The following is a 26,869-nucleotide window of genomic DNA, read 5'->3' as shown; positions in this document are numbered from 1 at the left end:
ATACTTCTTATTCTGTATCACTGAAAATAAAAATGTGGGTCACGACCCACTAAATTGATTTCTTGACCTGCAGATGGCCAAAAACAATGATTAGAGTCCAAGCTGGGAAAGACACAAGTCAGGAACCCAGATCGTAAAGCCTGTGGACCTCAAGCAAGATATTCTTATGCTAGGATCACTGCGCTGAAAATGGTCAATGGCTACTTTCACGACCTCGACACATCTGGCAGACACAACGTGGCTGGAGGGCAGGCATGAAGAGCTAGTAGCCCAGCTGCACATATATGAAGTTCAAGAGCAGGTCACACTAACTCAGTAAAGACATCGACAAAGGACTTGAGTAGGCTTTTCTACAAAGAAGATACACAAATGGCCAAGAAGCACATGAAAAGGATGTTTAACATCATTAGTCATCAGGGAAATGCAAATCAAAACCACAAGGAGATACCACTTCACACCCATTAGGATGTCAATGAAAAAAAAAAAAAAGCAAAACTTAAAAAAAAATCATAAAACCTAGAAAGTAACCAATGTTGGCGAGGATGTGGAGAAATCAGAACCATCATGTTTGGCTGGTAGGAATGGAAAGTGGTGCAGCTGCTGTGGAAAAGTCTGTGGAAAAGTCTGGTAGTTCTTCAAACTGCATCTCCTGCGTTGGCAGGCAGATTCTTTACCACTGAGCCATCTGGGAAGCCCTGGATATGACATTGGGTATGTGCCCACTGGTTGTGCCCACTCTCCTGGGATTCTAGGCTTTAAGGAGACGCATCAAAGAATTGTACCCTCTTCCTGTGTAAATGTGTTTAGACATGAAACTGCTAAGCACAAAGCCTGGCAGGAAGAGAGTGTTCAGAAATGGTTAGCTGTTCCTCCCTCCCGGGCACAGGGCAGTCGGCCTGCTCACACTGCCCACGTGTCTGCTGTTATCTGCTCTCGCCCCTGCCTGCTGGGGAGCCTTGACGATTTTTATTACTGGACACAGATAAGGGGCAATAAGGGAATCGAGATGGGAAGAGTTCCAAATAAAACTCAGAACCGAAAGCCTCTGCAGCCACTTGGGTCAAAGCTCCTTGTGCCATCAGGTTGGCTGGGGCAAGACTCTGGACCAAGCTCACCCCCTGAACCTCAAGTTCCATCTCTGAAGTTAAGGGTGGGGACATTTCCTAAAGGCATGCCTCATGGCACTGATTGTTCCACGCTGATGGTTTTGTTTGTGTTTTTGTGTTTTAAGTTTTTTGTTTGTTTTATTTTGGCTGTGCTGGGTCCTCTAGTTCCTAACCAGGGATCAAACCTGCATCCTCTGCACTGGCAGGCAGATTCTTGACCACTGGACCACCAAGGGAGTCCCTAAAAAGGCGGTTTTGATTTTATTTATTTTGCAGCACCAAAGAGCATATGGGATCCCAGTGCCTTGAGCAGGGATTGAACCCGTGCCCCCTGCAGTGGAAGTGTGCAGTCTTAACCACTGAACTGCCAGGGAAATCCCAAGTTTTGATTTTAATGTATATGGTGGTGGAAGCTTATTGAACAGTTGTTTGGGGTTGTGATCTAGACTCTAGGTTCTAGAGTGAGGCAGGGTAAATGTAGGGTCCCTGCTTCTTATTCACAGAAGTTCTGTGCTACATCTGCTGCAAATGCTGAATTAGTGAGCACTGCATCGCTGCTCCTGGGGATACGCGGGGTTAGGCTTCTGTGAGCCTCTGGTCACTGCACTTTTGTCAACTGATCAACACATAGCCTTCTGCCATGTGTGTTTCGGCTTAGAGACACCTTATTTAATAAGAGCTGTTGATTCATTAACACTGAGCTCACAGCACACAGGGCTGTAACTCACAGCTGAACGAAGCTCATCTGACACACATGTACTTGATCCGTGAGGCCCGTCGCCGCCCTCCTCCGCTTAGGAGACTAGACAACATTTCAGCTCTACCTCCATCCGGGTCCATCCCTCCTCATCGCTCACCTGGACTAGCACAGTTCAGTTCAGTCGCTCAGTCCTGTCTGACTCTTTGCGACCCTATGAATTGCAGCACACCAGGCCTCCCTGTCCATCACCAACTCCCGGAGTTCACCCAAACTCATGTTCATTGAGTCGGTGATGCCATCCAGCCATCTCATCCTCTGTCATCCCCTTCTCCTCCTGCCCCCAATCCCTCCCAGCATCAGGGTCTTTTCCAATGAGTCAGCTCTTTGCATGAGGTGGCCAAAGTATTGGAGTTTCAGCTTCAGCATCAGTCCTTCCAATGAACACCCAGGACTGATCTCCTTTAGGATGGACTGGTTGGATCTCCTTGCAGTCCAAGGGACTCTCAAGAGTCTTCTCCAACATCACAGTTCAAAAGCATCAATTCTTCGGTGCTCAGCTTTCTTCACCGTCCAACTCTCACATCCATACATGACCACTGGAAAAACCATAGCCTTGACTAGACAGACCTTTGTTGGCAAAGTAATGTCTCTGCTTTTGAATATGCTATCTAGGTTGGTCATAACTTTCCTTCCAAGGAGTAAGTGTTCTTTTAATTTCATGGTTGCAATCACCATCTGCAGTGATTTTGGGGCCCCCAAAAATAAAGTCTGACACTGTTTCTACTGTTTCCCCAGCTATTTCCCATGAAATGATGAGACCAGATGCCATGATCTTCGTTTTCTGAATGTTGAGCTTTAAGCCAACTTTTTCACTCTCCTCTTTCACTTTCATCAAGAGACTTTTTAGTTCCTCTTCACTTTCTGCCATAAGGGTGGTGTCATCTGCATATCTAAGGTTATTGGTATTTCTCCCAGCAATCTTGATTCCAGCTTGTGCTTCTTCCAGCCAAGCGTTTCTCATGATGTACTCCGCATATAAGTTAAATAAGCAGGGTGACAGTATTCAGCCTTGACGTACTCCTTTTCCTATTTGGAACCAGTCTGTTGTTCCATGTCCAGTTCTAACTGTTGCTTCCTGACCTGCAGCACAGTCACCTGTATTTTGTACCCGACTCCCACCCTTGCCGCCAGTCGGTCCTCCTGGGAGCAGTCAGCAGAGGGCGCCCGTGAGCACCTAAGTCAGACCTCGCCATTCCTCTGCCCATAGTCCTACAGGTTCCCACCTTCTCTTTGGTAAAAGCCCAGAGTCCTCCCCGAGTCCCACTGTGGTTCTGATTTTCATTTCCCTGATGACTAATGATATTGAACTTTTTTTTTTTAATTCACACAAACCAACAGTCCTTGAGTGTCTATTATGTGCAGAGCATCTTTTCATGTGCTTAGTGGTTACCTGGAAATTCATATCATCACCTTCGTTTTAACAGATGAAGAAATGGAAGCTCATAGAAGGCTGGCCACTTCTTGAAAGACACATAGCCTGCAGGGGTGTGTGTGGGTGGAGGATGGAGATCAGACAGTCTGATTCTTACCTATTAGCTTAAAATGAGACTGCTGTGAGCATCCATGTACAAATCTTTGCATGCTTTTGTTTCGGTTTGGTAAATACCCAGGGGTGGAATGGCTAGACCCCCTGATAGGTGTATGATTTTAAGAACTTTTTGAGAACCCACCACACTGCTTTCAGCAGAGGTTGCCCCATTTTGCTCTCCCACCAGCCATTGTGGACGAGAATCCCAGTTGCCCTCTTCTCATCAGCACTTACTATGCTCAGACTTTCCCATCTTAGCCACTCTGGTGGGTGGCATCTCACTGAGGGCTTCCTGGACTTTTTCCTAACATTCTTATTGACCACCTGCATGCATTTTGTTGCTGTTGTTAGAGTAAAAGCTAATATTTATGGAGCTGTGCAATAAACATGCATTGCTAGGTAGGACATGGAAGCAACCTAGATGTCCATCAACAGAGAAATGCATAGATATATACGCATGTACATATATACAATGGAATGCTCTTGCTGTTGTTTAGTTGTTAAGTCATGTCCGACTCTTTGCAACCTCATGGACTGTAGCATGCTGGGCTTCCCTGTCCTTCACTATCTCCCAGAGTTTGCTCAAATTCATATTCTTTGAGTTGGTTGTGTGTTATTACTCATCCATAAAAAGGAACAAAATGGGGTCATTTGTAGGGACATAGATGGACCTAGAGATGGTCATACAGAATGAAATTAGAAAAAACAGACACCATATATTAACACATATGTGTGGAATCTGAAAAAATTGGTATAGATGATCTTATTTACAAAGCAGAAATAGAGACACAGATGTAGAGAACACACCTATGGATATGGAGCAGGGAGAGGGGAGTTGGCTGGATTGTAAGGTTGGGACCGACACACGACTGATACTGTGAGCGTGCGTGCATGTGCTCTATTGATAATGGTGAGCGTGCGTTGTGTGTGCTCAGTCTCGCAGTTGTGTCATACTCTCTGTGACACCACAGGCTCTAGCACAGCAAGCTCCTCTGTCCATGAAATTTTCCAGGTAAGAACACTGGGGTGGGTTGCCATTTCCTCCTCCAGGGCATCTTCCTGACCCAGGGATCGAACCCGCGTTTCCTGCATTGCAGGTGGATTCTTTACTGCTGAGCCACTGAGGAAGCCCTGATATTATGAGTATCTACTGTAAAACACAGGGAATTCTACCCAATGCTCTGTGTTGACCTAAATGGGAAGTAAATCCAAAAAGAGGGGATATATATGTTCATATAGCTGATTCGTTTTGCTGTACAGCAGAAACTAACACAATATTTTAAAGCAATTATACTCCAATAAAAAATAAAAAAGAGAAGAAAAAAAAAACAAAACATTCACTGCGTGTTTGCTATAGGCCAGGCCAGGTCAGACAGACACTGACTCCTCACTCTGACCTTTTTGGGTGGCAAGAAAAAGGAAAAAAGAACAAATAGAGACCCTCTGGGACTGCAGGTTGGGGTGTAAGGCAGGATAATGATGCAACCCCCTTCTGGTTCCTCTGATGCTGAGTGTCCATGAGACATGGGTGATGAACACCCTATTTTCAGCTGTGAGGACTGGAGAAGGGCAGGGACTTGTATACAGTGGAATCTGCCCCCGATTCCAGGGCTGTGCTCTGGCCTCTGATTCCCCCCTACCCTGGCCCCCCCTCCTCTGATCCCTGCCCTGTGTGCCCCCAGCCTGGCCATATTCACCTTTGCTCCTGTTCTCAGCTCTGTGCCAAGAAATGGCCTTGCTCCCTGGCCCCTGGCCCCCCTCATAAAATTGAACCCCTCAGGGCATGGCAGACCAACTTCCAATGATGGAGGAGCGGAAGAGGCAGTGGGGACAGGAGGACGGGGCCTCTGAGCCATCAAGGCGTGCAGCCCTGGACTTTGTCTCTCTGGGCCTCTGGGTGGAGCAGCCAGAGTTAGTAATTAGCCACCAGCTGGGCCCTGGGACCAGCTAACCATCCCTCCTCCGTGGGCCTCCCTTCCCCATCGTTTCCCCACCTGGTCCCCACCCAGGTCTGGCACAAGGAAGATGCTAAGTGAATGGCTGAGAATGACAAGCCACCCGCTGTGGATTCTGCTCCGTTTCAGTATCCTTTAAGACATTTAAGCACTTATTAAGTACCTACTGTGTACTTTACAGGCCTTCCCAGGTGGCACAGTGGTAAATAATCTGCCTGCCAGTGTAGGAGGTGCAGGAGACATGGGTTTGATCTCTGGGTTAGGAAGATCCCTTGGAGGAGGAAATGGCAACCTACTCCAGTATTCTTGCCTGGAGACTCCCATGGACAGAGGAGCCTGGCAGGCCACAGTCCATAGGGTCCCAAAGAGTTGGACACAACTGAGTGAATGAGCAAGCATACATGTGTACTTTATGGCTACCACCTCCTTGGACACCTCTTATTTTTGGAAGTTTTATGAAGGTGTAATTTACATGCCACGAACCACGTGTGTTTAAAATGTACATCTTGATGAGTTTTGTTATACGTCCACTCCCATGTAACCATCGGCACAATCAAGACAGTGAACAGGGGGCATGGGTTCAATTCTTGGTCGGGGAACTAAGATTCCACACTCTGCATGGTGCGGTCAAAAAACAGAAAAGACCCCAACTATTCCTCCCATCAATAGCACTGAGCACTGAAACTGAGCATCAAAACTGAGCACCTACTGTGTACCAGGTTTGGGTCTAGAAGCAGCAGTGATCAAAGCAGAGACGCCCTATAGTATGGTGGGAAGAGGAGAGGAAAGGAAAAGAAAAGGTGATTTCACCTGGGAGAAGGGCTCTGGGGAGCCCAGCAGGGTGGTGCTGGGGTGGGGGTGTCATTGGAAAGTGTCATCGGGAAGGCCTGGCCCGACTGCCTTCCCTGGAGGAGGGGACAATGGAGCCAAGGCGCCTGGAACCAAGTTTTTGTTCGGGTTCTCTGGTTGTTGGGTCTTTGTTCAAGTGGAGCTTTCCTCTCTTGTGGGGGCGGGCGGAGGCCCTGGGGGCCCCTACCCTGGCTGTGTGTCCAGCAGGGGTGCCCCCAAGATGAACATCTCAAAGAATCAACCTTTCCTCAGTCCCAATCAACTAATAAATGGAGACTTTGACCTTTGTCTCTCCCATTATCTCAAGACAGGCGAGCCCAGTGTGTCAAGGTACAGCTTGGAAGGTGTGTGATGGGATCTGGGTAGGGCCAGGTGGGGAGAGAGTCGGGGTTCTGACCAGGTCAGGGCTGGGACAGGTGTCCTCATCAAGGAACCATGCAGAAGGGCACCTCGGGTTCCTCATCTGTGAGATGGGTCTCCACTTCAGACGTCCCCCCGTCCCCTTTTCCATCATTCAAAACACATGGATCAAAAATATATAAGATTTTAAATTACATTATGATATGCAATGGGATGGCCGTCCAGGTTCCTGTGTCCATGGGATTTCCCAGGCAAGAATACTGGAGTGGGTAGCCCTTCCCTTCTCCAGGGGATCTTCCCAACCCAGGGATCAAACCTGGGTCTCCTGCATTGCAGGTGAATTCTTTACCGCCTGAGCCTCCAGGGAAGCCCAAAGGGGTTACAGGGTGAAACCAAATAAGAACAAAGTTTACAAAAAGGCATATCCTAATATGCATATATGGCAGTGAAAATATGTCCCTTTTTGAAACTAAACTTAAAAACCTCTAGAAGGACTTTCCTGATGCTCAGGTTACTAAGGTTCTGAGCTCCCAATGCAGGGAGTTGTGATTTTGATCCCTGGTCAGGGAACTAGATCCCACATGCTACAACTAAGAGTTTGCACGCCTCAACTAAAAAAAAAAAAAAAAAAAAACGGAGAAGATCCTGCACACTGCAACTAAAAAACCCGCATGCTTCGATAAAAACTGAACATCTCACCTGCTGCAACTAAGACCCACAGCAGCCAAACAAACGAAACCCTACAGGAGGGTCAGGCACATCGGCACGGACACCTTAAAGGCAGCGTTTGAGAAGTGGTTGCAGTGCAGCACCCAGTCTTGAGGGAGTTCATCTGCATTGATCAGTTAGTAGTTCTAACTGAATGCCAATTGTTTGCTGAATATTGTTAAGAAAAAAAGAAACTCTGTCAGATAAAAAACATGTGAGAGCTGCCAGTGTCTTTATTTATAGTATTTTTATGAATTTTTTTTACGAATTTTTTTAAAACAATTCCAAGAATGAATTTTTCTATCTGATGCTGTAACTATGTCTTTCCCATTTGCGTGATTTCCAGATCTCTGTTGCTGACAGCAATGTCATATTTATTTTGAATTTCATTATTTTATTTTTCGATTTATTCACATCCTTTTTTTCTAATTACCTATTAGCCTGATATATAGTAGATGTTCAATAAATGAGAATAAATAAGCTAAAAAAAACATGGATTGAGCACCTACTGTGTGTTTAGACCCCGTCCTAGGTCTCTTTTCCGAAGATGCCAGATAGTAAATATTTTAGTGACGCTGCAAAAACTCAACTCTGCCCTGGTGCAGGGTGAGAGCGGCCAACCTCCGTAATGAATGGGTGTGGCAATGCTCCCATAAAAATCAACCCTGCAGTACTTGGTTTACAGTAGGTGCTTCATTAATGCTTGCTCCCTGCCTGGAATACAGCAGGCAACTAATTCCTGATATACAGCAAGTGTTGCATTAATGCATGGTGTGTGCCTAGCTTACAGTAGGCATCACACTGTTTTCCGCCTGGTAATCCTTAGACAGTTGCTGTTCAGTTGTGTCTGGCTTTTTACGACCCCATGGACTGCAACTAGCTACACAGTAGACACTACGTGAAAAGCTGGTCCATGCCTGGTATACAGTAGGTACTGCATAAATGGCTGGTAAATGTCTGGTATAGAGCGGGTACTCCATTAATGCTTGCTCCATACCTGGCATATTAGCAGGTTCTGTATTAATGTTAAGCCCAAGTCTGGTATACAGGAGGCGTTCCATTAATGCTTGTTCCAAGAACGGATGAGAGGAAGTTTTGTTTTCAGTCAGGCAGTGCCAGGGCGCCCCGGGAGGCCCTGAGGGCTGGTATCCGAGAGTCTCACGTGGGGCCTGGGTCGCTCAGCTCTGCGACCGCAGCGACCGGTCGAAGCCCCCTGCTCCTGGGCCAAGTGGGCTGCCGGTCGGAGCGGGGCCGAGCGGAGCCGAGCGCAGCCGAGCCGGCCACCCGAGTCGGCCCAGCCGAGTCCGCCACATTCCCAGAATCCCGGGCGGCCCCGCCCAGCTCCCGGCTGCGCGTCCCCCTTCCCACGTCGGCGCAACCTAACCCGCGGGCGCGCCCGCCTCGCCCCGCCCCTCCCCGCCCGCGTGACGCCCCGCCCAGCCCGACCGCTAGTCCCACCCCCGCGGCGGGCGCGCGGGCCGCCGCCCACTCCCATTGGCCGCAGCGGCCGCCCGTCGGCGCTGTCCGCTCGCGGGTTAGGTTGTGAGGTGCTGTCGCTCGGTCGCGGCGGCTGCGGTTGGCGGCGGCGGCGGCGGCGGTAGTGGCGGTGGCGGCGCGGGTGGAGGGCGCCCGGGCGGGACCAGCGGCCGAAGGGGACCGGCGCTCGGAGGCGGCCGAGGCGGACCGCCGGCCCGGGGGCCGAGCGCCGAGGGCCGGGCGGGCGCGGCCGGGGCGGCTCGGGACCAGGGCCGGGCCGGCCGGGGGGCGGCGGCGGGGGCGGCCGGCGAGCGGCCGGGGCCGGGACGATGACTCTGGAGTCCATGATGGCGTGTTGCTTGAGCGATGAGGTGAAGGAGTCCAAGCGGATCAACGCCGAGATCGAGAAGCAGCTGCGGCGGGACAAGCGCGACGCCCGGCGCGAGCTCAAGCTGCTGCTGCTCGGTGAGTGGGGCCGGGGCCTGCGGGGTCCCGGCCAGCGATGCGCGTGCCGGCTGACGGGCGGGCTGGGCAGCCCTGCGTGCTGTCTAGGGCGGGGTCGACCCCCGGGGGGTCAGCGCCTACCCACCTGTGCTGTCCGCTGCAGGCCCAGGTCTGTGGTCAGCGCCTGCCCACCTGTGCTTTCTTCTGCGGGCCCGGGTCTGGGGTCAGCGCCTGGCCACCTGTGCTGTCCGCTGCGATCCCGGATCTGGGGTCAGCGCCTACTCACCTGTGCTGTCTGCTATGGGCCGGGTCTGGGGTCAGTGCCTACCCACCTGTGCTTTCTGCTGCTGGTCCGGGTCTGGCGTCAGCGCCTACCCACCTGTGCAGGGCCCGAGTCTGGGGTCAGACCCTACTTACCTGTGCTGTCCGTCTCTGGGCCAGCTCATCCCTTCCACATGTGCTGTCTAGTTGAGCCCCAGACGTCAGAGGGGCCTGCCTCTGCCTCTCCTGTCCACATCAACGCCCTGGACCCTCTGGGTGTGCCTGTGCCAGTGCTGCCCATGGCAGGTCCCCAGTCCCTGCAGGGCCAGCCCCTGCCTCAACTACCCAGCTGGGGTCCTTTGGGCCCTTTGGGATCAGTTTTGTCTTGGCTGTTCACCTCCGATCCCTGCAGGGACAGCTTCTGCTTCCAGGTCTGGCCCCCAGAACCCTCGAGGGTCTGTCCCTTCTCATGAGACCAGCCCCCTCCCTGCACTGGGCTGGCCCCTGTCCCTACCCCACCAGGTGTGCCCCCTTGCTGACCCTAGCATCTGTTTGGGACCAGACCTTTGGGCTGTAATCCATCAGACGCACCCTTGCTTCCTGGGATCCCTTCTCGACTCTTCCCACCAGGTGGAGCCCTGTTCCCTGCACACAGGGCCTGTCCTCCTCCACACACCACACCACCATCGCCCCCCTTCCCCTCAGGTGGGTCCCCACCTCCCTTTCCTCTGCCAGGAAGACCTGTGTCCCTTCCTTTCCCAGTGGAGTATAGCCCATAGGGGAGAAGACAGCCTTTCCTCTCTTTCTGGGGCCGGGGTGGGTGGAGCCCCTGAAGGAACCTGGGAAGCTTTTCAGAACTGGCCAACTCCTTGACCCCTCTCCTTAGTCCTAGTGGGAGCCTAGGTCCTCCTCCCCATCCTGAGGGAGACCCCTCTCCCAGTCTCCGTCTCCCCGTGGCACACCTGTTGCAGGGACCTGGTCGGCCTGGTGGTTGACACAGTGTTGTCACCCCAAATAAGGGCTGTTGGAGGACTTACCTCTGCAGTCAAAGGTAAGAAGTGGCACCTTCGAGGACAGCGTGGTGCAGGCTGGCTTTTGCCAGTAGAGCTAGACTTTATTCCAAGGTGTGTTTGGAAGTTATGGCACGTTAATGTTACCAGGCCGAGGGCCTTACTTGGGGGCTGCGTGCGCTTCCGCCTGCCCTGAGTACACCCAGGCTCTGAACTGACCTGGGGTTCCAGGATGTGGGTTGGCGGCCTATACTCCTGCACCCTCGCTGGACCTGGGCCGAGGAGTCTTGCAGCAGATCAGAGTGTGTCCAGGGTCAGGACGGGGCGTCTGCACCCGCCCAGGAAGCTGTTAAGTCCTAGGCACGGGGGCAGATAGGAGGATGAGCGCCTGCAGGTCCAAGGTGAAGGTTAATGACCCCAGGAGGGCGGCTGTAAATGTGGGGCAGAAGTCCAGGGAATCTGCTGCGAGGGTGAGGTGGGGGGTGGTGATGCTGAACAGCAGCCCCGCCCACTCGACACCAGAAGCCCCGGGTCCTGACAATCACAGGTGTCCCTGGACATTGGCCCCGGGTCCCCTGAGAGCAGGGTCACCCCCGTTTGTGTTATTGGAATCAGCTCTGCACTGTGTCAGTACACAGAGCTCAATGTGTGTGACAGGGCTGGTGGTGATAGGTGTAGGTTGTTTTGTCATGTGTCTGGATGCTTAAAAAGGGACTGTTCTTGTTTGCATGGTCCAAAGCCACATATGTGCTTGTACTCAACACTCAGTATGTCTGCGAATGTGGGTGATGATTCGGTTTGGTTGGTCTTGTTACTGGCCGCGTCCTTGTGGACAGTTGTCTGTGGTGGGGAACAGGCGACCCTGAGGTGTGGGGGGGCACTGTAGAGGGTAGACTGAGGTCCCCGTGGCTCAGCCCCACTCTCCCGCTTTGCAAGAGAGACCCCAGGCCCAGGTAGAAGCTCCTCGCGGGTGTCCCTGGCAGGCTGGCCGGCTTTCACTTCCTGGGATCCTTCTTGGGGCAAGTGCGGAGACCCATGGAGGAGACCCCTTAGGGCGGGTTTCTGCTCCTCAGAGCAGGTTTCCCTAGAGAGCTGAGGCCTGCCGCGGGAAGCGTCGCTCTGGGAGCTGAGCAACAGAGCGGCTCCGGGATTTCTAAATAAAGCAGGGCGGTCAGTTCCACAGGCTTCCTGTCCGGCCCGCAGCGGTGGAAAGGCCCGGAATCCGGCCCGGGGTGTGGTGGCCCCAGCGGGAAGGGTGTGCCTGCCCCGCTTTGAGGCACGAGTGGAACGTGGCCGTGGCTATTGGCGGTGGCCTTGTGTGTCCTCCATGGACCCCGAGAGCTGGACGCCCCTTGGGCCTCTGGGCCACTCCTTGCAGCCACCCCTCTCAACCCACCCCAGAGTGTGTCTTAGGGGCCTAAGAGCTAAGTAGGCGCCGTCCCTGGAGGTGCGGGAGCCTGGACCCACTTTCAGGACGCCTCTCTGTGCCCTGTGTGCTGCGTGGGAGGGCGGGACTCTCCCTTCCCAGGGCCCCCAAGCTGTCTCCAGGCTTGTCCCTGGGCCCGGACTCCTGTACACAGACGAGTCCCAGCCTCCAGGAGCCTCGGCTGAGCTGCTGAGAGCCCCGAGGAAGTGCTCCGCTCGGATGTTTAACCACAGGAGGTTTCACTTTCTGATTTTTGTGGTGGAGCCCTGCTCCCTGCTGCTCCCCGTGGTCACTGCTGCTCCGGAGCTGGGGGCTGGGCATTTGGAAGCGGCTGCAGTGGGGACCCCTGGCAGGAGGGAGGGGAGCCCACTTATCCCTCCTCTGCCCAACAGGGTCTTGGGGGCAAAGTCCAGCCCTACGTGGGCGGGTCTGGTCTGGGCTGAGCCTGGGTGCGGGAGCCCAGGGCAGTGGCGTCTTTGGTCCCTGCAGGGCTCCTCTCCTATCAGGACAGGGAGCCATGGGCCTGTTGGCCTGGTGTCCATGGTGGGACACCATGGTGTCCAGGGCGTCTCCGTGGGCTTTGGGGGTGCCCATGTGCAGGGGTATTTTTTTGGTGGAACTCCAGCTTCTCAGCACTGGGACCCTGGCCTCAGGCTTGCCGGCTACAGGAGTTTGTGCCCCCATGCCCCAGCCCCTCTGTCTCCCAGGTGGCCGTGGTCTCTCCTCAGCAGGGCACCTGGCCAGTTGCTGCCAAGGTGTCCCCATTGTTCCCCTCACGACGTGCCCCCTCTAGGCGCTGCCACCCCTCAGCCAGCATAGAGCCCTGCAGGCCTCTGAGATGTTTTCTGGGTGACTCTGCTCAGTTGAACACAGTTCCTCCAGGCAGGTGGAATGGGGATGCCTGGGTGCCCCGGCTTGGGCGTCCTCACATCTCCCCTGTATGTGAGGCTTCCTGTTCAGAGGCCCGTTGCCACTGCTGGTGGCCCTCTGCTCCGGGGCATGGATAGACGGTGACTCAGGACAGCCCACGGTTCCTACCTGCCTGAGGCCTCCCGCAAGCGGGCGTGGAGGGCCTCCTGCCATGTCTGTCTGTTGGGGTTTAAGACTGTGATGCCTGCGAGGTGCTGAGCCAGTGCTAGGCGCTATCTCCTCCTTACCTGATGCTTTGCCCAAGTGCCCCTGGGAGGGGGTTTTGGTCCCCGGTGCCTCCTGAGCCTTGGTTTCTCTTCTGTGAAAGGACAGTGTCCCACTGATTGCAGGGCTATGGGGGGGTCAGGTGGAGTGATATGTCAGATGGGAAACACCCTCTGCACCCATTTCCATTCACAGCGTTGCACTGGCCGGTGTCCCGCTGCTGTTGTGCAGGCCTCCCTGTCCCTCAAGGAGGTCTCTGGAGCTTGGCCCTCAGAGCCAGGCCCTGTTCTGATCCCAGCCCCTACCATGGAGGTTTGCTCATGGACCTTGATCAGGCCCAGAGCTGGAAGGTCAGAGCCCTCACGGAGGCCGAGGAGGGGGAAATTTGAATGGGAGGTGAGTTGTCCCATCTCTCCTGAGCCTCAGTGGGTAGGTGGGGTGGGGGGACTCACAGCAGGTCTCCTGACTCCTGAGAGTCAGGATTCAGGGAGGGCTGCACTGGGACTCAGCATGTGGGGATGAGTAGGGCTGGCCCGGAGGGGTCTGGTGTCCTGCACCTGGAGCCACCTGGGCAGGACGAGGCCCTGCCGGCTTAGCAGCCACTGTATGGAGGTCAAATAAAGGGGTGAGTCCCAAGGCCCCTCCCACACCCTCCCTCTGGCCATTGTCTGCCTCGAACCCACTGCTGTGGTGTCTTCAAGGCCCTGCGACTGTCCCCCTGGTGCTCCTGCACTCTCTCACTTCCCTGGGTGGCTGACACACAGACCATGGGGAGACGGACTGACATGAAGCCGGAAGCTCTGAGCCTGTTGAGGTCTGACAGTTACCAGCTGTGTGACCTCAGTGAAGCTGCGGGACCTCTCTGTGCCTCAGGCTGCTCACCTGTCCAATGGGAGGTGGGGTGGTAGACTTACCAGTGAATGAATGAATGATGAATGAATGAATGAATGAATAGGCCAGTGGGGACAAGGGGGTGCGTGCAGGCGCTGTCCTCGACTACATATATGAGGAGTCTGCGCTTTCTTTGTCCTGGCATGAGGTTGGAGTCCTTCTTTGATCTTAGACCTGTTGACACAGGATTTCTGGCTGTGTCTTCAGGAGCCCAGATATCCGGTGGTGTTCTCGCCAGGGCTCCTGGGCTCCTGGGCTTCCTGGCTTCACAGGGGTTAGGGACAGCCAGGCGGCAGCCCTGAACCCCAGCTTCTGACGCTGATGTTCTCTTGCTGGATGGTGGCCACCTGCTGCACACAAGAGGCCCCGGGGATGAGGTCAGCCCAGCGCCTCCCTTCTACCCTCCAAGCCCTGGCCCTGCCCCCAGCTTTCCCATATCAGAGTGGCGGCTGCGGGCTCAGACCCACTTCCTCCTAATCCGAGGTCTTAGATCTTGGCCGACCTGGCAGGCAGGCTGTGGCTTTCTCCCTCCCTCATAAGACAGGCTGCTCTTCTTCCTCTTCTCCAGGCACTCTCCACTGGGCGGCTGGTGATGCCGCTGAGTGCCCAGAGGGTGTCCTGCAGGCTCTGGGCCCGCTGCGTCAGGCTGACCCTGCCAGGTCCCACAGCCAGGACCTCCCTCGCCTGGGCTGACCTGGTCTTGGGGTAGCCACTGGGGATGCAGAGGGCCCGGGGTGGGGGTGAGGGGATGGGGGGCGTGTGACAGAGCCGAGACCACGGGTGGGGCCAAGTTCTTTTGGTTCATTCAGGGAAAATTTGTGTGGTGCCTTCTGTGGGCCAAGCCTGGGCTGGGGTGCGGGGCTGTAGGCAGACCCTCGCCTTCAGGGAGCCGGCTTCAGCTGGTGGGATGTTGGGGGTGCTGGAGTGCTTCTTGGAAAACATGAATAGGGGTTTCTGTGCAGAGATTTGGGTCAGTGTTTGGATGGGGGAGGGCCCGATGGGTGGTTGAGTCCTCATGTAACGTTGGGCCTGTCCTGTTGGTGGGGGCCAGGGACCCACAGATGCAAGCCTGGGTCTGAGCATGGCCAGAAGGGGAGGGCTGTGGCTTGGGTGCCCTGTGCGTCCCCTCTGCAGGTGTAGGGCTGGAACGAGGCCAGCACAGGTTCTCCACGGTCTTGCTTGTGAGGCCTCGCTCTTCCCCCTGCAGGCAGCTGTTGAAGGGTTTTGAGCAGAAGGGCACAAGTGACCAGATCTTCTGGAGGGACTGACGAAGAGCTGGGGTGAGCTGGAGCTGCCTGGGACACCTGGGCATCAGCCACAGCATACGGGTCCAGCTGTGAGGGCCAGGCGGGCCTTGCGCCCAGAGACTTCTCTGCGCAGATAGACGTTGGGTCGGGTGCACTGGGGCCTGGCTGTTGGCAGCACGTGGGCTGAGTTGGCCCAGGAGACGGGCATCTGGAGGGGACGGCCAGACTGTTTCCTCCCTCCCCCTCCCGGGCACAGTTGTGGCCAAGCTCGGGCCTGTGGACTCCTGTCCCTCGCGCTGCTGCCTTGCTGCGGAGGCTCCACAGGGCCTGGCCCCGAGCACGGCTGACACAACCCTTAACTGGTGGGGCTGTCCCTGGGGGCCTGGCCTCTGTGGCCACCACCTCCCCCCACCCCCTTGCCTTTCTCTGTTCTTCCTGGCAAAGTGACACTGCCACGTCCCACTCTGGGCCCGCCGTGTCCCTTTTACACCTGTTAAATTGAGTTGCTCCCTGAGCTGTGTAGGACTTGGAACAGGCATTGTGACATGATCGCCAGTCAAGGCCATCTCGCCCTGTCACCTCACCAGTGCCTTTTGCTCCTGGCCTGGATCACGGCTCTGTCTTCACAGCGGCTTCTCTGCCCTGGGAGGGTTTGGGCCACGTGCCTTGTCCAAGACCCCCGTGTCTCCAGGGTTGATCGTATTTCCAGCTTCCTTGGGGTCCATCTTCCGTTTCTCGGTTGGGGTGTGTCCCACTGGTGGTGTCTGGGTGGGCCCTCGGCCATCCCCGTTGTCCTCGGCCGCTCTCTGGCTTGCATTCACGGCTCCTTAGTGGTAACTCCCTGCCCGTGGTCCCTGGCTGTGGGTGCAGGCCATGTGCTGGTGTGTGTGACCCTTGGTGCTTGGCACTGCCCTTGAGGGGCGCTGTTGGGGCTGCTCACCTCTTTGGTGCTGGTTCTGAAGATGCTGGCTATGTCTGCCTCAGAGGCAGCTTTCTCTGGTCTCCTGGTGCCCTTGCACTCACGTGGCTCCCTTGCCTGTCCTGCAGTTGAGGGGGCTCAACACAAGGGGCCGCCCTCTCCACCTTGGCTGACCTGCGGCCTGCAGGGGCTTGGGCTTGAGTGGCCACCGTCTGGTGTTTCCAGTGAGAAACCCTTCCAGATGACCAGCAGGGCATGGATCTCTTTACAGTAGAATTTTATCAAAACCAGTGATTCTTACCCTGGCGATCCTGCCCCCAGAGGACCTTGGGCCCTGTCGGGGAACATCCATGGTTGTTTCACTGAGGATAGGGGCATCAAGAGGGTGGGGGCAAGGAGACTGCTTCACAGCCCATAGAACCTGCGATGAGCCCAATAGCAGCAGTGTTGGGAGGACCCTGGTCCAGAGGTGACCGCGCTGGACATGGTACTCCTGTGTGCCACCACCTCCTGCCCACCCCCACCCTACCCCGTGCAATGAGTGTTCGTGGATCTCTTGGGGAGGTGTGGGGTCATCCTCTCCTGCTCCAGAACTGGGGTGCCTTCGTGGGAGTGGGCAACTGGCCCTGGTTGATGCTGTGCAGAGATAGGAATGGGAGGGGTGGCATAGGGGTAGTCACCACTTGGAGACAGAACCAGAGTTGGGTTTGTCTATTACAAACCCAAGGACTGAGGGCCTTTATGGATATCCTAGAAGGGGCGGCTGCATGAGGCTCCTGCTTTGTCCAGCTTGAGACTTGGGTCTCCCCAGGGGACCGCCTGCAGTCAGTTATTCAGACGCAGGTGGAGGGTCTCCTGCTGCAGGACAACGTGGTCATTGCGGGGCACTCAGAACCTGTCTCTTCTCCAGGAACCCCCCTGAACAAGGAGGCTGGCAGCAGATACCTGAGAGAGACCCCCGCAGGCATGGTGATAGGTCCCAGTTCAGGGGGGCTCCTGCCCCCTGCCCATGTCACCAGTGGCCGTGAGCCCCACAGTGTGTGGAGAGCATGCAGCCCAGGCCCCCGAGTCGGGGTTGGGGATACAGGCCACTCAGGGTGAGGAGGATGAGCCTGGGCAGGTGGGCTGGGGTGAGTCAGGGGGATTCTAAGTCCCCAAAAGGGGGCCCTGGGCCTTCGGTCCATGGGTGAGTGGGACCTGCATTTGTTATCAAGTAGGGATTGAGGCGGTGCATCCTTAGGATGTAGAGTTCTCTCCTGCTGTGCGGTAAAGTCACCCTGTAACTTAGTAGCTGAAAACCATAGGCAGGTTCTGAGGAGAAGGTTCTGGCACGGTCCCTCACATGGCTCCTGTCTATGTGGGCCCCTGCGGAGCTATCCCCTAGCCCCTGAGAGTCCCAGAGAGACCAGGGAGCCCAGTGCCTTCTGGGACTGTCTCGCAGTGCCAGGCTGTCCTTGGTCTGGCTCTCTGGATTGGGAAGGGGGATCAGGCTCCGGCTCTGCAAGGGAGGTGTCACAGAGACGCCTGGACACATTGAAATGTAAAATTGGTGTGGCTATACTTGGGGGTGAATGAAAGTGGGGAAATGGGTTTGCCACTTAGAGGTGACAGGGCAGTGAGGGGCTGAAGCAGGAGAGGCCTGGGGAGCACTGGTGCCCGTGGGGCCGGGTGGGGCTGGCGCTGGCACGCTGTGCACTGGTTAAAGAAGCGGAGGATGAAGAGGCCCCCGGGGTCCCTCTCAGGGGGGTTGCAGCTGACTCTGATCCCCAGCTCTCAGGAGGTAGAGCCTCTGCGCTCCCCTCCCTGAGGTGCACAGATGCCAAACTCATGCCCCGAAGGAAAGCTGTTCTGGTTGGAAGTCATGGAAGAGGAGCAGCTAGGGATTGGTGGGACGCTGCCATACAAGGGTGCTTGGGACCTAGGAGTGAACCTGCAGCCACCTGCAGTTAAGCAGGTGGTGGCATCTGGGAGACACTTCACTGTTGCAGCCTTTGGTTCCTCGGCTGCGGCCAGAGTTAATTCAGACCCCAGTTGCTGCAGGTGCAGCTGCCGCTCCCCTCCTGTCCCTGCCCACATCATCGTCCTGACCTCCTAAGAGGCTCCGTTCCCTGGCTCCCTGCGTAGATGTGGGTGTGCAGGGGAGGATGCCTGATTCTAGGGGCAGCAGCAGGCCGGGCCAGGCATGTCCCCGCCTCGCCCCCACGTGGGTGGGGCTCCCCATGGGCGGGCACAGGGAACACAGAGCTGGGGTCTCACTGGGCCGTTTGCAGGCACGGGCGAGAGCGGGAAGAGCACGTTCATCAAGCAGATGCGCATCATCCACGGGGCGGGCTACTCAGAGGAGGACAAGCGGGGCTTCACCAAACTGGTGTACCAGAACATCTTCACCGCCATGCAGGCCATGATCCGTGCCATGGAAACGCTGAAGATCCTCTACAAGTACGAGCAGAACAAGGTGAGGCGGTGCTGCTCGCGTCCTGCAGCAGTCCACAGCCTGTCCTGCAGGCCTTCCGCGTGCAGAGTCGGACCTTTGGGACCCCAGAGAGTGGCATTTCCTCTTACTTTCTTTTGTAACAGCTTTATTGAGAACATTTACATATGAGGTCATCCACTTAAAGTGTGCATTTCACTCATTTTTAACATATTCACGGCATTGTGCAACCATTATCTCTATTTCCAAAACATTCTTATCATACCAGAAAGAAACCGTGTCCCCATCAGCAGTCACCCATCACCCCCCACCCCCTCCAGCCTCCTGCCCCAGCCCCTGACAACCAGGAACCCCCCTCTTTGTCTGTGGATTGGCCTGTTGTGGACGTTTCCCATCGGTGGCGTCACACCCTGTGTGTCGTTGTGTGTCTGCTTTTCTCACTGAGCGTCATGTTTTCGGGGTCCGTCCACATGGTAGCGAGTGTCAGGGCTTCTCTCTGTGGCTGAGTCATGCTCTGTGTGTGGATGGACCACAGTTGTTTATCATCATCCGTCGAGGGACATGAGGTTGTCTCTACTTTCTGGCTCTTGCGGACACGCCACTGGGACGTTCGTGTGCAAGTTTCTGTTGTGTGCGCATCCTCGTTCTCCTGGGTGTGTCCCTGGCAGTGGAGTGTGGAGTCCAGGGTCCCTGTTGGTCTGCCCTCTGGAGCGGCTGCCCCCTGCTGGCCGAGCGGTGTTCTCCTACTTGTGCGTCAGAGCCGTCTCTTGCTGGCCTTCTCCCTTGGCTTTCCTTTTGTGGATCTGTTTTCAGGGGCTCCTCATTCAACCCCAGGAGTTGCCCAGGCTGACAGTGGCACCAGAGTCCACATATGTCCCATAGGGTTTATTTACATTAATCCCTTCACTTTGAGGCTTCAGACAGCCAGTTCACCAGATGTTGGCATCTTCCTGCCTTGATGCCCGCTGTTATCAGGGACCCTAGAAGCCCAGTGATGGGTTGGGGGCCTGGCCGGCCTGGCTGTGGGGTCAAGTGTGGGGGCCTGCTGGAGCCTCTCGCCCTCTGATTTGTAAGATCACTTCCACTCGAGGCCCCTCCAAGTCCACCTTTGGTCATGAAATCCAGCAGAGTGTGGAACAGGGATCAGCGGATAGAGGCCTGTCTCTAAATGGCAGCTTTCTCGGCACAGGCCACGCCTGCTCGCTTACCTGTCATTCATGGCAGGGACAGTGTGGCTGTAGGAACAGACCTCTGGTCCCTGATCTCCGTGCATCCACAGTCAGGCAGGTTTTCTGGGGCTGGAGTTGCTTCTCCAGGCCTAAGCTGAGAAGTGGGAGGGGCTGAAGGATTGGCTGTAGGGGAAACTGGAGGCTGGGTGCCACAACTGGGAGGGCAAGGGTTTGGGTTCCAGAGCCCAGGCTGGGGCCCCCTCACTCCCTGTTTGGGGTCCACCCCACTGTGTCTCCTCCCCAGTCACTCAGCTGACTGTGACTGGACCACCCTGAGCACAGGGCTGAAGGGGAAGGGGGGTCTCCTGAGAGCCCTCTGCCCCATGTTGTGTGTGTGTGCACACCAGTGTGTACATGTGTATATGTGCACACATGTGTGGCTCTCTGGGCAGCAGTTCTTGAGGAGCAGGTCTCTTAAGCCCTGTACTCCAGGGTCTGTGGAGGCTCCATCCTGGAGGCGTGAGTCATCGGGCCGCTCCGATGAACCCAGCCTCTACTCCGTGGTAGGTGGCTCTGGCCCCCAGCCCCGTCCCAGCTGCACACAGAGTACCTAGCCCTTCAGAGACCCTGAGGGTTTCCAGAGCCATATGCCCGGAAACGGGGCAGATTCTTCCCGGGTCAGAGCAGCTCTCTGTGCTTTGGTTTCCTCTCCTGTGACCTGGGAATGTGGGAGCTCTGCAGTGTTTGTTCCTCCGTCCTGTTCAGAGCCTACTGTCCCCTCCTTTGGGGCACTGAGGCATGTGGCATTCCTGCTCCTGGGAGCCGCTTCTGTCCTGAGTTTTGCTTTGGGGATCCGGGCCTGGGGAATGGTCACTGCCTGTCACTTTGCGTTGATTTGTGTTCATGGGAAATGGAAGTTGATGGTTCTGAGTCGGCCACTGGCGCCGTGTGTCCCCCCTGCCTACCTCTCCCCCTGCAGGCCAACGCACTCCTGATCCGGGAGGTGGATGTGGAAAAGGTGACGACCTTCGAGCACCGGTACGTGAGCGCCATCAAGACCCTGTGGAACGACCCCGGCATCCAGGAGTGCTATGACCGCCGGCGCGAGTACCAGCTCTCGGACTCCGCCAAGTAGTGAGTGGGGCCGGGGCGTGCTGAAGGCTGGGAAAGGGGATGTGGGGGTGTGGATGGGTGGGGGGTGTGAGTACCAGCTCTTGGACCTCACCAAGTAGTGAGTGGGGCTAGGGCAGTGCCTGGGGCCAGCGGAGGGGAGTGGACAAGGTGTTGGGTGACGCCATCTGCACGCTGCTCTTCAGCTGGGACGTGGACAAGTCACCCAGGGAGGCGGGCATCTGCGGGGGTTTCTGTTGTCTCTGCCCCTTTTCTGTGTAGCTAAAACTGTTCCAAAGGAGTAGGCCTGGTTTTGAAAAGCTACCCCTCCAGCCTACAGTCTCTCTTGGAACTCCTGCTCCATCCCCAGCCCTGATAGCTGGCCCCCAGAGCCGACGGGGCTCATCCCACGCCTTCCCTGCAGCCTCATTTTGTCCCTGTCCGTTCTGTCCCAAGTACTTGGGCTGCTTCGGCCCCTCCCAGCCACTCAGGGGCCCAGGGCAGTCGAAGGAGACCCCAGGGGTGGCGGGAGGCCCCTCGAAGCCTGCCTGAGCCCACCCCCCACTGTGTTGCAGCTACCTGACGGACGTGGACCGCATTGCCACCTCAGGCTACCTGCCCACCCAGCAGGACGTGCTGCGGGTGCGCGTGCCCACCACGGGCATCATCGAATACCCCTTCGACCTGGAGAACATCATCTTCAGGTGCCTGGGCCCCGGGGGGGCGCCAGCGAGGGGTTGTTATCTGGGCCTGTCCCCAGGTTTCCCAGGGAGCCAGGGCCTCATGGCGTTCAGGGGCTAAACGGAGGCGGCCTGGGGAGCATGGCTTCAGACAGAGGAGGATGCGGGTTCCTGCAGGTGGGTGGGGGGTCTGGAGTCCGGGCCAGAGCAGGGGTGCTCTGGGCAGTGGAACGACCTGAAGGCCCCTCAGTAACCCTGTCCTGCAGGCTGTGTGGCCAGAGTGGACTCAGGGCTGTCCCCAAGGACAGGCCCTGCCACTCCATGAGATCATAGCTTGTCCAGAGCTGCCAAGTGGCAAAGCCAAGTGTGTCTCCTGGGACATCCATAACAGATGACCACAGATGGGCAACTTAAACCATAGAAATGTGTCCTCTCCCAGCTCTGCAGACCAGCTGTCTGGGGTCAAGGTGGCAGCAGGGCTGGGACCCCCAAGGGCGTGGGAGTCATCTGTCCCATCCCTCCTGGCTCTGGTGGTGCTGGCATTCCCTGGCTCATAGCCACATCGCTCTGTCTCCCTGTCGTTATCATGTGGTTCCTTCCCATGTCTGTGCCCATATTTCTCTCTTACAGTGACACCACCAGTGTCTGGGTTCAGGGCCCTGCTCTGGGGTGACTGTGTCCTAATGGTGATGCCTGCAGGGACCCCGCTCCCAGATGAGGCTGTACAACTGCAACCAGGGCCCAGGCTCCGGGCGAGGGGAGTCTGCTCTGGCTGCGAGCCCTCCCTTCCTGCCACCGCCTCACAGGGTCCCCTCTGCTGGGCGAGCCCACCCCAGGTGGGGGCCCAGAGATAATGCTGCTGGCAGGTGCTAACCTGCATCTGGAAGTGCCAGCCAACTCAGTCAGGTTAACCTTGAGGTGCCCTCTGGCTAGAGACCCAACTCTGCCCCCTGGGACCCTACTGCTCAGGCTAAGGCTCCTGGGACAGAGAGAGAGCCTCGGGTCCCCCTGCCTGCCCTCTTCGCCCTTTTTCACCCATAAGAGCCCCTGATGATTCCCTCAGGCCCTCAGAAGTTGCAGGCATCACCCCACCCATGCCTGAGGGTACATTTTCTGGTGAGAGTTCAGCATTTTGGTCTCTTTCAGATTTTTGATAGAGTCTGGGATGGCAGAGGCCCGCAGGGCACAGACGGGGCCTGTGGCGAGCCTCCTCCCAAACCCCACATCCCGGGTATTCATCACACCGCCTCATTTTGGCCCCCACCTTGCACCTGCTGTGCCCTTTGTCTGGAGCTGCTCCCTGGCCCTTCCCCACCTTCTCAGGCCGCTGTCCTTCTCACTGTCCGCTTTAAAAGTAGTGTTTCCTCGTCATAGAAAACTTAGGAAACTCACAAGTAGGAAGAGAGACCTCTCACCGGTCACAGCATGTCCCCGTCTCCTCACCCCGCCAGTATCAGCATCAGTGTCCCTGAGCCTCTGCAGAGAAGTAGCGGGCTAGCTCTTGCTGTGGCCGGGAATTCCAGTGTTTGATGGTCTCTGCTGCCTGTGACAGATGACTGAGGGACAGGCTCCGATGCCATCAGGGGGTCTTCGTGGCTCTGGCCAATGCAGCTGTCCTGAGGGAGGCTGGGTTTGCTGCAGGGGCAGTGTCTTCTGCAACCCAGTACTGAACCTGTGTGCCCCGCTGTGCAGGATGGTGGATGTGGGGGGCCAGAGGTCCGAGCGGAGGAAGTGGATTCACTGCTTTGAGAACGTGACGTCCATCATGTTCCTTGTGGCCCTTAGTGAGTACGACCAAGTGCTGGTGGAATCGGACAACGAGGTGAGGCCTGCGCTGAACCTGGGGATGTGGGCCACAGGCTCTTTTGGGGGGCCTGATGCCAACCTACCACCCTCCCCGCAGAACCGCATGGAGGAGAGCAAGGCGCTGTTCCGGACCATCGTCACCTACCCCTGGTTCCAGAACTCATCCGTCATCCTCTTCCTCAACAAGAAGGACCTGCTGGAGGACAAGATCCTCCACTCCCACCTGGTGGACTACTTCCCGGAGTTCGACGGTGAGGCGCCCTGCCAGCCATCCCTTACCCTCTCTGGGCCTCGGTGTCCTGGTCTGTGGCGCAGGGCGGGTGCTTGCAGAGGCTGTAGAGAGGCCGTAGCACAGTTAGTGTGTCTAAGCTTCGCGGGTGCCTCCTGGGACCCTAGAGGGTGGGAGACCTTGGTGTCCCCCAGGGGAGTGTCTGTGGGAGGGGGTGCCCTGCGGTCACTGCTCGCTGGTTTGTCCCCTGCCTCCCCAGGCTTGGGCACTGGGAGGTGGGGGGCACTAGAGATGCAGGTGGACCTGGGACCATCCCCACCTCCCACCTGGGGATCCCTGGGGATCCCTGGAGGTCTGGGGAGTGGTCAGAGCTCCACCACTCCCACCTTGGCTGGTGGCAGGGAAGGAAGGAGCATCACAGATGTTCCAGGACATGTCCCCCAAGGTGCTGCCTATGGAGCCAGGAGGCCGGGTGGGGCCAGAAATGTGGGCTGTGGGCTGGGGTGGGTGGTGGATGAGCACAGGAGGCTCTGGGGGGTGGGGGCCAGGGATGTAGCTGGAGGTGCGTTATTGACACGTGCCCTAGTGTGGGGTGTGCTGTGGGCCGAATCCACAGAGGTGAGGCAGGAGTGAGGGAGGTGGGGAGAGGAGGTGGGTGATGAGTGAGGGGTTAGGTGAGGGGGGCTGACCCCAGGCCAGGACAGGGACCTCTTCCCAGAGCCTCCCCCACCCCGGCTCACCCCGCCCTGCCCCGCCCCTCCCAGGCCCCCAGCGGGACGCGCAGGCTGCCCGGGAGTTCATCCTGAAGATGTTCGTGGACCTAAACCCCGACAGCGACAAGATCATCTACTCGCACTTCACCTGCGCCACCGACACAGAGAACATCCGTTTCGTCTTCGCTGCTGTCAAGGACACCATCCTGCAGCTCAACCTGAAGGAGTACAACCTGGTGTGACCGGGACTCCCGCCAGCCGCCTGCTGGTCGCCAGTCGCCCCACGAGTCGGGGTTTCATATTTTTAAACAAATGGTTTTTATTTCACAGTTATCAGGGGACGTACACCTCTCTTCCTACACACCTCGTGCACCTTCTCGTCTTTGTCAGTGGCAGAGGCCGCCTTTTTCTGGCCTTGACTTGTGGCTTGCTTTTTTCTAAAAAAAAAAAAAAAAAAAAACACAAAAAAAACAGAAAAAAAAAAGAACCCACAGCAGAGAGGCAGAGAGGAGACCCGGCACCAGCGGCGCCGGGTCACAGGACACGGCCGGTTTCCCCTTGATCTCGGAGCCCCGGAGACGCAGTGGCTGGGCTTCTCTTTCTTCCCGTGTTAAGTTATTGACACCCTCACCACAGTCGCCCTGTTTCTGCGCCGGACTCCAAGAAGTGGGGGTGGGTGGCGCCCCCCGCTGCCCGCCCTGGGAAGTGCCTAACCATTTTTTTTTCTTTCTTTTTTTTTTTGAAGAAACAGAACTGCAGCCCAGGGCCTCTGGCAGTCCTGCCTTTGGTGGGAGCCCGGGGGTGGGAGCCCAGGTGCGTTGGGTTCTCTGGTCAGGGTGGGGGTGGGGGGCTTCCAGCACCTGTGCTCCCCCTGAGCACTCCTGGGCTCCAGTGCCAATCCCAACACCGAGGGGCCCACAGGGACCCAGAGTCGCTCTTTATTTTGTTGTATTTTGTGACCATTTCGGAAACAGTGGGGGTGCGGTGGGGACTTTTTCAGAATCTTCTCAGGTCTGTCCCCGGGAAGCAGAGAGAGAGGGAGGGTCGCCCTGGCAGGTCCATGGCCATCAGGGCGGTGCCCACTGCCCTGTGCATTGCCCAGAACCAAGACCTTGGGCTCGTGGCAGCCGGAGGTGGGCCCTCAGCCTGGTCACAGCCACGGCCATGGCCAGGCACAGAGGCGCCTCCCAGAGGGCCTGAGGGTCGGTTTCTGGGGAAAGGCATGGACCAGGGGCTGCGGTGGTTGGTTTTGTGTGCTTGACTTCTTGCACCAAGGTGCGGAGAGTGGCCCACTGGTGGGGCTCGCACCTGCCCAGCACACCTGAGCCCTAAACCTGAGCGCTTGGGCGGCCCTGGATCCCTGCAGAGGAATGAATGATGGGAGAAAGCAAACCAGCTCTGCCCAGCCGGGTCCCGGTCCAGCCCCACCGTGGCAGCCCACCCCCACCCCACCCCTGCACTCCTGATAGGCGGGGCCCGGGGTGGGGTGGGGGTACACTTCCTGGCCTGTTCTACCCTGGTGTCTTCACCGGAAGGGCCCTCTTTTGTGCCATGTGTCCACGTGTGGGGTTTGTACCCTAACCCTGATGTGTACCGAGGGGTGGGGTGGGGGTGGGGGACAGGTGGTGCCGCTGGCTGTGGGCTCCCGCAGTCCCACATCACACAGGGAACTGGATTGGGCTCTTGAGGGGGAGGCGGGGTGGGCGACGTGCACCCAGAGTATTAACTTCCCGAGAGGTCAGTGTGCCAATATCCCAGGGCAGGCCTGGCCCCGCAGTGCCAAACCTCCCCATCCGGCCCACTGGCACCCCACCAACTTGGCCCCACCTCCGCGCCGGGAGAATGGGGTGGCAGGTTTCAGGCCCTCCTCGCCCCCAGTATGAACTTCACCTCTGCGGCGCATCCTTGAGTGCCAGCCCCCACCCCCATGTCACATCACCCAGCAGAACTGCCCTCCGAGTGCCAACGCCCCAGTGGCGTGAGGAGCCCTGCAGCCGGCGGGGGCAACTTCACCTGCTTGTATATTAAACAATCCTGATTTCAGACAATTTAAATCTTAATCTATTTAAAAAAGAATATTATATAAAGATGCTGTTTTTAAACCTTTTGTCATTTGAGATGCATGTATCTTCCGTGCGGGCTGAGGGGCGGGTGGTCAGCTCAGTGCCGGCCTCTGGGGGCTGCTGGAGCCGCCCATGTTCAGGCAGTGCGTCCGCATTGGGGCCCACACCCCTTAATCCAGAGAAAGCTGGTGGAAATTGACTTTTCATACCTTTCTCCTGAAATGAATTCTGTTTTAAATTGGAATAAATTTTGTTCCTAAACACGTGGCCCCCCTCTGGCTTATTTTCTGTTGCTGGCTGGGGGCGGGGTGCGGGGAGGTACAGCAGAGGAACCCTGAGGCCCCCGGAGTGTCACTGGATTCCCGTGCGGCTGGGAGGGGTCTTGTCACCTTCAGGTTGGGGTCTCAGCTCGGGAACCACAGCCCGGCTGCCTGGGGTGTGCCTCCTTCCCTGGGCCCAGCTGGCCATTCACTGTCACGGATGCTCTTGGAAGTATGTGCCCCTCCCCTAACCCAGTTGAGTAAACCAAGATGTTGGGCCAGTAATCTTCCCATCTCTCAGTCTTTTTTGCTTTAAAAAATTTTAAAATACATA

The 26,869-nt window shown here is 56.8% G+C and overlaps 1 protein-coding gene across 1 annotated transcript; it reads left to right on the top strand.

Moving 5' to 3' along the window:
- The first annotated feature begins 8,808 nt into the window (after window positions 1-8,808).
- GNA11 (G protein subunit alpha 11) lies at window positions 8,809-26,536 on the top strand. Its single transcript, XM_086410235.1, has 7 exons — window positions 8,809-9,207; window positions 18,345-18,529; window positions 20,654-20,808; window positions 21,360-21,488; window positions 23,157-23,286; window positions 23,368-23,521; window positions 24,264-26,536. Exons 1-7 carry the CDS (start codon window positions 9,072-9,074, stop codon window positions 24,452-24,454), a joined length of 1,080 nt encoding a protein of 359 aa, XP_086266361.1. The 5' UTR covers window positions 8,809-9,071; the 3' UTR covers window positions 24,455-26,536.
- The last annotated feature ends 333 nt before the right edge of the window (window positions 26,537-26,869 follow it).

This window comes from Bos grunniens, chromosome 7, assembly GCF_055505025.1.
Source record: "Bos grunniens cultivar Pamir isolate PY7600 chromosome 7, Bosgru_T2T1.0, whole genome shotgun sequence".
Classification (NCBI taxonomy): Eukaryota; Metazoa; Chordata; class Mammalia; order Artiodactyla; family Bovidae; genus Bos; species Bos grunniens.
Note: the sequence above shows the minus strand (reverse complement) of the source record. Positions and strands in the feature narration are given on the sequence as shown.

Coding starts and splice junctions, on each gene's coding strand:
- GNA11 (XM_086410235.1), top strand. CDS start 9,072: ATGACTCTGGAGTCCATGATGGCGTGTTGCTTGAGCGATGAGGTGAAG. Junction 18,530..20,653: donor ACAAGTACGAGCAGAACAAG/GTGAGGCGGTGC, acceptor CTCCCCCTGCAG/GCCAACGCACTCCTGATCCG. Junction 23,287..23,367: donor TGGTGGAATCGGACAACGAG/GTGAGGCCTGCG, acceptor CCCTCCCCGCAG/AACCGCATGGAGGAGAGCAA.